Source organism: Callorhinchus milii, unplaced genomic scaffold (genome assembly GCF_018977255.1).
Source record: "Callorhinchus milii isolate IMCB2004 unplaced genomic scaffold, IMCB_Cmil_1.0 Scaffold4, whole genome shotgun sequence".
Lineage (NCBI taxonomy): Eukaryota > Metazoa > Chordata > Chondrichthyes > Chimaeriformes > Callorhinchidae > Callorhinchus > Callorhinchus milii.
Window position 1 is genome coordinate 13,338,154 of NW_024704745.1, and position 10,793 is coordinate 13,348,946.

General features: G+C 48.4%; 1 protein-coding gene across 1 annotated transcript; it reads left to right on the forward strand.

Annotated features, from left to right (window-relative positions):
- Window positions 1-4,473: 4,473 nt before the first annotated feature.
- On the forward strand, window positions 4,474-10,640 carry ndufb4 (NADH:ubiquinone oxidoreductase subunit B4). Its single transcript, XM_007908703.2, has 3 exons — window positions 4,474-4,676; window positions 9,751-9,900; window positions 10,425-10,640. Exons 1-3 carry the CDS (start codon window positions 4,500-4,502, stop codon window positions 10,482-10,484), a joined length of 387 nt encoding a protein of 128 aa, XP_007906894.1. The 5' UTR covers window positions 4,474-4,499; the 3' UTR covers window positions 10,485-10,640.
- The last annotated feature ends 153 nt before the right edge of the window (window positions 10,641-10,793 follow it).

Below are 10,793 nucleotides of genomic sequence, written 5' to 3' on the forward strand. Positions count from 1 at the left end.
ACTGGTTGCCAGCCCTTCTGCTGTGAGATGATTCAGTCTATTGTGTGAATTGTGTAATCAAATGTATAAAGAAAGGCATGTGGATATATTCCATGTGTAGTAATAGTAATAAAAATCCTAGCATTTGATATAGCACCTAAAATATCAAGATGTCTCAAAACACTTCACAGGCAATTGGTGTGAAATGAGTTAGCAATATATCTAGAGGATTGTTGGCCAGCATACCCGGGGAAAGCTGCTTTCTATTTTATAAATAGAATTTTTAACATCGACCTGAACAGGTAGAAGGGACCTCGGTTTAATGTCTCATGCGAAGTATCAAATTCAGCTTGACTGATTGTTGACATTTGTTGTGTTAGCTTCTCTTAATATACAGTCAATTCACTTTACAGTGTGTTCTGTGAAGCGCTTTGGGACGTCCTCCCGACGTGAAAAGCGCTATATCAAATGCAAGGATTATTAATATACAGTCAATTCACTTTACAGTGTGTTCTGTGAAGCGCTTTGGGACGTCCTCCCGACGTGAAAAGCGCTATATCAAATGCAAGGATTATTTTGTGGCTGATTCAATCGAGGGCAGTGGAGCTTACCAACATTTGGGTAATATAGAATCATGGAAACTGCAACATTGAAAGAGGTCATTTGGCCCATTATGTCCATGTCAGGCTATCTACTCTCATCCTGTTTCCGTGCTCTTTGATGCTCGTGTATGTGTGTGTGTGCGTAGATATATTGCAACTTCTGGAATGTAGTGCCATTCAACCTTTGAGAGCAGAGACAATATAAATAAATCCAAAATTAGATCTTTAGGAGATGTTAATGGAAGAAATTAAGAAATAAGAGGAATATCATAAAAAATACTTCAGGAACAATATGATGGAGAGGAGGGCATACACAGGCATGACTCATTAGAGACCCAACCCAAATCCGATTTAATCTATAATATTGCCGATTTACAACAACTTGCATTGATGTTGTGCCTTTCATGTAGGATAATGTCTCAGAGCGTTTTACAATGGCAGTGTTGGACATCAAGCAAGGGAAAGAGGGTAAGGGTGTGGTGACAGTTGAAGAGGTAGGTTATAAACCTGGATTTAAAGAAGGTTAGAGAGAGGGCAAGATGGAGGAGTAGAGAGAGAAAATTCCTGAGGTTATGGGCCACTACCTGCAGGTCACGTCCTTAGTAATTAAGAGTAAGAACATTATAGTTTGATTTTGGCACCCAAACTAACGTCCACTGAACAAATGGAGCGGTTTTAAGATTTTCTTCCCTCTTGATTTCCTTCAGCATAAACAAGGATGTTAGTTTGTGTTCAAAACATCTATGACATGCAACGTGCAGATCCTGCAGGGAACATGTACCATACTGTTATGGTTTACTTCACTGTCGTCATGGTTAGTGAAAAGTTGCTACAGAACATTCTTCAATTTAGCATTGAACTAGATTCTGCAGACGTCAGTCCAGTTTGTCAGTAGTAATAATAATAATAATCCTTGCATTTGATATAGCTCCTTATCACATCTTCGAGACGTCTCAAAGCGCTTCAGAGAATATACTGAAAAGTGAATTCACCGTATATTTTGTGGGTGCAAAGTGGCAGCCAATTAGGCACATCTTAACGATGGCTCCTCTGTAAGATATCTTAATGCTTGTGATGTTGAAAAGGCATGATTTTCCAATGTGACTTCATTCCTACGTCCAAAGATGTTTCTCCTAGTTACTTCTCCTAGTTAGCTTTTTTTTTAACAAATTGTCCCTCCCTTTTTTCTCAATGTAACTTACTACTATTAAATAACACGATGTATGTAAATTTAGAGCAATAAAATATTATTTAAACTGCGTTAATATTAATTAGTTATTGTGTTTTAACTTTCTCTGGGACTTGAATACATTGACCAATTGAGTACAGAATCAGTCGTCCTACAGGCTCTTTAGAAAACTGGAGCATTTTCACATGTGGAGTTAGCCGCTGTAGTTCTATCAGGCCAATATGTGTCACATTGTAACATGAGGGTGAGCACATACTGTAGTATAATAGTAAACATGCAAGAGCATAAGTGATACCCACAGCGTACTGGCAGAAAACCTGTGTCAGTACAATATATGTAACTGAAGACTTTCCTGGGTCATGTAATACCCCGTAGCTGTCTCCTAGCGTCCACAGTGTGTTACAGCATGTACCATTGCTATTTTGCCCAATATTTGGTCTATTTCGGTGTTTATACTCCACATGAGCCTCTCCCCATACTCCTTTAATTCCTTTCACCCTCATGTAAGCACCAGTAATGTTTTGAATGTTTGAAGAACAGAGCTCAGAGGGGGCTGGGGGTACATTTGAAATTGGTTGCTGAGAAGAAATAAGTGCTGTATGAGATTGGTGTGGGGATCTAAAGAATCTGATAACAGCGCAAGAAACACAACTGACCAGGGCAATGAAACGGCCAGGCTCCTATGGTTAATAACAATAGATAATAATAATAATAATCCTTGCAATTTGATATAGGTGCCTTTTTACATTGGAAGGAAGTCTCAAAGCGCTTCACCAAAAGTACTAAAGTGTAGTGACTGTTTTAAACTGTTTTAATATTTTAAACACCACTCAAAGAAAGCAACTGTGAAGTTAATTTGCCAAATAATAAGTAATATTTACATCCAGCTTTTCAGTTTATAATTAGAAATAAAAACTTATAGACCGGCTGTAACCCATTCCCTGAGTTAGAGGTACGTACCCAGACAAGGACTGAACTTGAACAGCAAAGGGAGTTCAGGTGCAAAGGGAAAGAAGATCAAATTTTTCTCACACTCTGTTGCCAAATACCATTTCCCTATCGACTATTAGATATGTATTTCAGAATCAAGTACAATATAGGAATGGGAAAAGCATCACCATTTTTACTGAAGTAAGAGGTTAAAAGAAGTACTGGAATCTCCAAATTGCCCAGAAGCTCTGCGATTTTACGCCTGCAATCTGAGCAATTTTGCAACATCATTCATGGTAAATGGATTAACGGAATACTTAACAATCATGTCTCCAAACAGTAGGGGGAGTGAGAAGTGCATTTGATATATTACACTTAACACTATATCGAAATGCAGTTCCATTTGGGTACCCTTAAGCATAATGAGGGCATTCTGTGTGTGTCAAACATCTGCTTACCAAAAAAAAAATTGCATGTATGAAACTTAGCCGCTGTTCACAGGAGCTGAACTCAGACACCCAGTTGCTGCTGAGTTTTGGTCAGCCTGGTGTTTGTCACGTGGAAACTCATCACCATACCGAGGAGTATCCAGAGTATGCGAGTTAGGCATAATAATAATAATAGCAATCCTTGCATTTGATGTAGCGCTTTACACGTCTTCTCGACGTCTCAACGCGCTTCACAGAATATACTGTAAAGTGAATTGACCGTATATTTGTGGGCGAAACGCGACGGCCAATTGCGCACAGCAGTGTCCCACAAAGTCGCGGATTGAAAATGACCAACTTATTACTGTTTTGTTTCGGAGGGATTATTATTAGGTGTGTGGCGTAAGGAAACCTGCCCAAGGTTTCGCCCTGACGTGTACGTCAGCCCGAGTCAGAAGGTTGCGATTTCAAGCCCCACATCAAGACTTGGAATTAGTCTAAACTGACGCTCCAATGCAGCGCTGGGGTTGTGTTGCATTGACAGAATAATAATAATAATAATAATAATAATAATCCTTGCATTTGATATAGCGCTTTTCACGTCGGGAGGACGTCCCAAAGCGCTTCACAGAACACACTGTAAAGTGAATTGACTATATTTGTGGGCAAACGCAAAAAGAAGTGCCGTCCTTCAGATGAGACTTTAAACCGAGGTCCGATCCGCCTGTTCGGGCAGGCGTTAAAGATCCCGATGGCGCCGTTCGAAAAGAGAAAGGAGCTTCTCCCGGGGTCCTGGCCATCCAACGCCCCCCCCCCCCCCCACAAAAAGTGGGTCGCTCACTCAACGGCTGTTTGTGGGACACCCGGCGGCCTCATTCGAGCCGAGACAAAGTACGCGGCCGATCCGCTTGTCCCGCGTTAAGCGTTTCGCTCCGCGGCGACGCCGAGCGCACGGATGGAGCGGGGGCGCACCCCGACGCAGCTCCGCGTCTCCGCGGGGGGGGGGGGGGGGATGTCGGGCGCTCGCAGGCGCTGCTCGGCCTTGAAGCGCGGGGACCGTTATCGCGGATGAGGGGGAGGGGGAGGGGGCGGCCGCGGGCGGAGGTGACGGGTGAAGGCGGGGGTCGAGTCATCAGGAGTTTTCACTGTGATTGCGGTCTAAAAAAAAAGATAACAACAACAACAACAACAACAACAAAAGCTGCTGCTCTGCGTGTGGTGGCGGTTGGTTGCGGGGGGGGGGGGTTGTTGTTGCGGGGGGCTCTGCGCGTGCGCACTGGATTGCGTTGGGGGAGGCAGGTCGGCTGCGCCTGCGCGGGTGGTGACGCAGCGTGACGTATTGGGGGCGGGGCGGGGCGAGGGGGGGCAGCCATGGCCGAGTACCGGGAGGCGCCGCTCGCGTCGCGGCCTCAGACCCTGGAGGCCGCCGAGTACCTGGAGTTGACCCCGGACGTGCGCCGGGCCCAGGCGGAGCGAGAGGCCATCCGGGCCCGCCTCAAGCTCCAGTACCTGAGGCAGCTCAACGACCCGCGGCGGACGCACCTCGTGGTGAGCGGAGAGGCCGGGGGTGTGGGGTGGGGGGGCGGCGGCGGCAAGGTCACAGGGCCGCGCGCCGGGGGTGAGGGCTGAGAGAGAGAGAGAGAGAGAGGACAGGGTGCTGGGGCTCAGAGAGAGAGGACAGGGTGCTGGGGCTCAGAGAGAGAGGACAGGGTGCTGGGGCTCAGAGAGAGAGAACAACAACAACAAGATTCCATTTATAAAGCGCCTTTCACGTCAGGAGGACGTCCCAAGGCGCTGCACAGTTGGGTCATGACCCGAGCAGGGGGGAAATGGTCAGGGTGAGGGGAGGGAAGGGAGGGAGAGAGGAGGGGGGAAATGGTCAGGGTGAGGGGAGGGAAGTGAGGGAGCGAGGAGGAGGAAGAGAGTCGAGAGGGGAGCTGAAGGCACGGTCAAAGAGAAAGGTTTTGAGACCGGCCTTGAAGGAGGAAAGGGAGGAAGCAAGGCGAAGGCACTGGGGGATGGAGTTCCAGAGCCTCGGGGCTGAGAGGCTGAAGGCCCGACCACCGATAGTAGGGCGGTTGGGGCGGGGGACGTGGAGCAGACCGGAGCCAGAGGAACGGAGGGTACGGGCAGGTAGGTAGGGGGATAGTAGGTTGGAGAGGTAGGAGGGAGCAAGGCCGTGAATGGCCTTGTAGGTGAGGATGAGGATCTTGAAATCAATCCTCTGGGGGATGGGGAGCCAGTGGAGGCGAGCGAGGGTGGGAGTGATGTGGTCCCGAAGCCTGGTGCGGGACAGTACACGAGCTGCAGAGTTCTGAATGACCTGCAGCTTGTGGAGGGAGGTGGCGGGAAGGCCGGCGAGGAGAGAGTTCCCATAGTCCAGCCTTGAGGTGACAAAGGCGTGAACCAGGGTTTCAGCAGCGTGAGGGGTGAGGTAGTGCCGTAATCTGGCGATATTCCGGAGGTGATGGAAGGCGGTGCCAGTTGTGGTGCGGATGTGAGGGAGAAAGGACAGCTCAGGGTCGAACAAAACGCCGAGGTTCCTGACTGGCTTTGAGAGGTGGAGAGTGCAGCCTTGGATGCTGATGGTGTCAGCGCCTGAGGTGCGGAGGCGCTGACGTGAGCCAATCAGGAGGGCCTCGGTTTTTCGCACGTTGAGCTGAAGAAAGTTGTCTCTCGTCCAGGACTCGATGTCGGACAGGCAGGCTGTCAGGACATCGGTGGTCGTGGAGTTGAGAGTAGAGGAGGAAAGGTAGAGTTGGGTGTCATCCGCATACATGTGGAAGTTAACCCCATGTTTGCGGATGATGTCACCGAGGGGGAGCATATAGAGGGTGAAGAGGAGGGGACCGAGGACAGAGCCCTGAGGGACACCACATGAGACAGTACGGGGGGTGGAGGAGAAGCCATTCGTTGAGACGAAGTGAAGACGGTGGGAAAGGTAAGAGCTAAACCATTCAAGGACAGTGCCTTGAAGGTTGAGGTGGGAGGACAAGCGGTGGAGTAGGATAGCGTGGTCGACCGTATCGAATGCTGCCGATAGGTCGAGGAGGACGAGGAGACAGAGGGAGCCCTGGTCACAGATAGTCAGGATATCATTGGTGACCTTGACCAGGGCAGTTTCTGTGCTATGAGCAGCACGGAAACCTGACTGAAGGGGTTCAAAAAGAGAATGGGTGGAGAGGAAAGAGCGCAGTTGGGAGGCGACAACTCTTTCCAAGACCTTGGAGAGAAAGGGGAGGTTGGAGATGGGCCGGTAGCTTGATAGCTGCGACGCATCAAGGGAGGGTTTTTTCAGGGTGGGCGTGATGATGGCAGTTTTTAATGGAATGGGGACAGAGCCAGAGGAGAGGGACAGGTTTATGATGTCAGTGATGTGTGGGGCAAGAAAATGGAGCTGGGAGATAAGGAGTGGAGTGGGGATGGGGTCAAGGGAGCAGGTGGTTGGTTTTAGGGATAGGATGAGTTCAGTGACAGAGGGTGGGGAAACGGGTACGAAGGTGTGTAGGGGAGGATGGGTAGGAGTCGGAGTGTGGGAGGGAAGGGGTGGGTGGTGGGTGGAAGTTGGAGGGGAAGTGACCGCGGAGCGGATTCCCTTGATCTTGGATTCAAGGAAATCCAGCATCTCCTCGCAGTGAAGGTTGGAGGAGATGACCTGCGCGGGGTGGCGGGGGGGACGGAGGAGTCGGGATGTGGTGGAAAACAGTAGCCTGGGGTTGTTCTTCGCCTCCAGGATTATCCTGGAGTAGAAGGACGACTTGGCCGAGGCTAGAGTGGAGCGGTAAATTTTGAGGAGGTCCAGCCAGATTTGTCGGTGGACCGTTAAGCCGGATTTGACAAAGGTGCGCTCAGCAGCCCGCACCTGGCATTTCAGTGAGCGGAGGTGGGTGGTGTACCAGGGGGAGGAGCGGGAGTAGGAGACAGTGCGGGAAGTGATGGGGGCAAGAGTATCGAGTGTGGAGGAGAGGATATTGTGGAGGAGGGAGAGAGGAGAAGAGGGGTCGGTGAGGGTTGAAGGCCAGAGGGAGAGGAGTTCAGAGGACTCCAAGGCATCGGTTAGGGATTGTGGGGGTAACTTCTTCCAAGGGCGGTAGAAGATGGTGGTGGGTCTGGTGGAGGTGGGGAGGGGGGTGGAGGTGGTGAAGGAGATGAAGTAGTGGTCGGAGATGGCCTTGTCGGTAATAGTGACATCCGAGACACTGAGGCCCCGGGTGATCACCAAATCGAGTGGGTGGCCGTGACTGTGAGTGGGGGAGTTTATGTGTAGGGAAAGGTTGAGTGAGGAGAGCAGGGAAGAGAAGACAAGGTGCTGGGGCTCAGAGAGAGAGAGGACAAGGTGCTGGGGCTCAGAGAGAGAGGGGGGACAGGGTGCTGGGGCTCAGAGAGAGAGGGGGGACAGGGTGCTGGGGCTCAGGGAGAGAGGACAAGGTGCTGGGGCTCAGAGAGAGAGAGGACAAGGTGCTGGGGCTCAGAGAGAGAGGGGGGACAGGGTGCTGGGGCTCAGAGAGAGAGGACAAGGTGCTGGGGCTCAGAGAGAGGACAGGGTGCTGGGGCTCAGAGAGAGAGGACAAGGTGCTGGGGCTCAGAGAGAGGACAAGGTGCTGGGGCTCAGGGAGAGAGGGGGGACAAGGTGCTGGGGCTCAGAGAGAGGACAAGGTGCTGGGGCTCAGAGAGAGAGGACAAGGTGCTGGGGCTCAGAGAGAGAGGACAAGGTGCTGGGGCTCAGAGAGAGGACAGGGTGCTGGGGCTCAGAGAGAGAGGACAAGGTGCTGGGGCTCAGGGAGAGAGGGGGGACAAGGTGCTGGGGCTCAGAGAGAGAGAGGACAGGGTGCTGGGGCTCAGAGAGAGAGGACAGGGTGCTGGGGCTCAGAGAGAGAGGACAGGGTGCTGGGGCTCAGAGAGAGAGGACAAGGTGCTGGGGCTCCGAGAGAGAGGACAGGGTGCTGGGGCCCAGAGAGAGAGGACAGGGTGCTGGGAGTTTCAGTACAAGGACAGAAAGGCTGAAGGTCCATCTGCCGATAGTGGAGGGGGGATGGGGTGGGGACATGGAGCGGGCCAGTGTCCTCCGAGCAGAAGGAATAGGCAGGTCAATTCTAGCAGGTCACAGGGGAAGGGAGAACAAGACCCTGGAGGACTTTAAAAGTGAGGACAAGTGGAGTCTTGTAGCTTAGTGGTCAGAGTATTCGCCTTGCAACCGAGAGACCTGGGTTCAATTCCCAGGTAGGGTGAATCGTCGGGCATGTTTTCTTGCTCCACACACCTCTGTTTACCAAGCAGGAAGTGGGAACCTGGTTGTTTGTTGCTTGGCAGATCACTTTTCCGTGGGTAATAATCCCTTCAATAAATAAATGATTAAATAATTTGGTCACTCAATCCACGACTGTTTGTGGGACACCACTGTACGCAACTGGCTGCCGCGTTCACCCATAAAATGTACAGTCAGTTCACTTTACAGTATATTCTGTGAAGTGCTTTGAAACATCTCGAAGACGTGATAAGGCAAGGATTTCATGGGTGTATATATATATTTTATTAATATATCTTAAGGTTGACTCTTTGAGAGACGAGGAACCAGTAGAGCTGGGCAAAGATCAGTGTGATTGCCTCACAGAGATTGGTGTGGGAGCGGACACGAGCTGCAGAGTTCTGAATAATCTACAGCTTGTGGAGGGAAGAGTTGGGAAGTCCAGTGAGCAGGGAGTTAGCATAATCGAGTCTGGATGTGATGAAAGCATGGTTGACACCCTCGGCGGCCTGACGGAGTGGTGGAGGTGTACAATGTTGCGGAAGTGGGTGAAGGCAGAATAAGTCATGGTACAGATTTGGGTTTTAAAGGACAGTTGAGGGTCGAACAGGACACCAAGGTTCCATACTGGCCTGGTGAGATGGAGAGTGCTTCCATGAATAGGGATGCTGACAGCGCCTGATGTGAGGAGGCGCTGATGGGAGTCAAGCAAGAGGGCCTCTTGTCTTGTCGACATTCAACAGGAGAAAGTTGGTTTTCATCTAGGACTTGATGTCTGACAGGACAGCAGAGGTCCTGGAGTCGAGGGTGGAAGCAGAGGAGATAGTGTTATCTGCATACAGGTGGAAGTTAATCCCATGCCTGTGGATGATATCACCGAGCGGTGGTAGTAAGGTAATATTAAAGAGGAAGGCACCAAGGACAGAGCCCTGAAGAATGCTGAACATGAGATGTTCTGACACAGTGCTTCACAATTCAGGTTCTGAATGAAAGTAAAATAATGGCCTTTGCTGTCGCATGATCTAAAACGTTTGATTTAGATCCTTAGGGCAACAGTTGAAATGTTATAAACAAAACGCAAAATACTGCAGATGCTGGAAATGTCGAAGGGCTGTGGATCCGAAATGTTGACTCACTTTCCTTTCTCCATAGATGCTGCTTTGACCTGCTGAGTGTTCCCAGCGACTTCTGTTTTTGAGTTGAAATGTTATGACTGGCAATTACATTTCTAAATTGATGAGTGCCTTGAAATATCAGGAATATTTACTTGAAACTTTTTTACACTGTAGTTAAATTGGTTCTTCAAATTGCTTTTATTTTCTATGTTATATTTTACTCAAATTCTTATGCTTTAATCTTTCCCTTTGCAATTGACAGGAAGACCCAGCACTGCTTCGTTGGACATATGCACGCAGTCTGAACCATATCTACCCCAACTTCAGGCCAACACCCAAGACATCACTGTTGGGCTTTGTCTTTGGCATTGGCCCCCTGGTGTTTTGGTATTACGTATTCAAAACTGATCGGGTAAGAATAATTAACCAAATACAATACAAAATTACATTTGTATAGTCCCTTACTCATCGGGAGGCCCTGGAATGGAACAGAATTAATCAATGTTTAGGTGGGGTTTGAGGAAAACAGGGAGAATGTGGGCATATCCATGCACTTAAAGATTAAATTGTTTGTTTGGATTTTATTTAATAATAGTGAATGTGAAGTGGAATTGAAATTCTGTTCTAGAAAATGTTCATCTATTTAGCTGTATTGTTTCTACTCATTCTTTATAACATGCAGGGTATGATTCGAATTACATCATTTTAAAGAGATAATAGCTGGACGAAATTGATTAGAACATTGCATGTTGGAAATATTTATTTTATTGCTAATTATATATTTTTCACCATCAGAAATTAAAATGTTCAGCGCCTCCTGACAGGAAAGGCACTATACAAATATAATTTGTTGTTGAGTATGTTGAGATACAATTTGCTTGGCTTGCTTTTTTGTGGCTTTCAAAACTCATCCAATTCTCTTCCCTTTCTTTAAAGGATCGCAAAGAGAGACTTATCAAAGAGGGAAAGGAGCGTCCATTTAGTCTGACATACTGAATGGATAAAGCTGAGACAACCATCCTAAACCAAGATTGTACAGAATATTATTATATGTAGAAGCTTTAATAAATGCAGTCAGTAAACCTTTTCCAGTTTCCTTGGTCCTTGTAATATTCTATTCTAAAATATGATTAAAAAGTGAGGTGTATAAAATAGTTTTCTGTCTTATTTTTAATCCACCTGGTTAACAACGGTCAGTTTTTAAATTTTTTAATCTGGATTATTTTGCAAAAAAAAGCAAAATCGCAATGCGGCAAAGAGCAATATGAATACAAAGTAAAAGGGGAAAAATCTCCCTCGAGGGGT

What these genes read in the sequence shown, in the direction of transcription:
- ndufb4 (XM_007908703.2), top strand. Translation starts at nt 4,500, where the DNA reads ATGGCCGAGTACCGGGAGGCGCCGCTCGCGTCGCGGCCTCAGACCCTG. An exon ending in CGCGGCGGACGCACCTCGTG is followed by an intron (nt 4,677 to 9,750) that starts GTGAGCGGAGAG and finishes TGCAATTGACAG; the next exon opens with GAAGACCCAGCACTGCTTCG. An exon ending in ACGTATTCAAAACTGATCGG is followed by an intron (nt 9,901 to 10,424) that starts GTAAGAATAATT and finishes CTTTCTTTAAAG; the next exon opens with GATCGCAAAGAGAGACTTAT.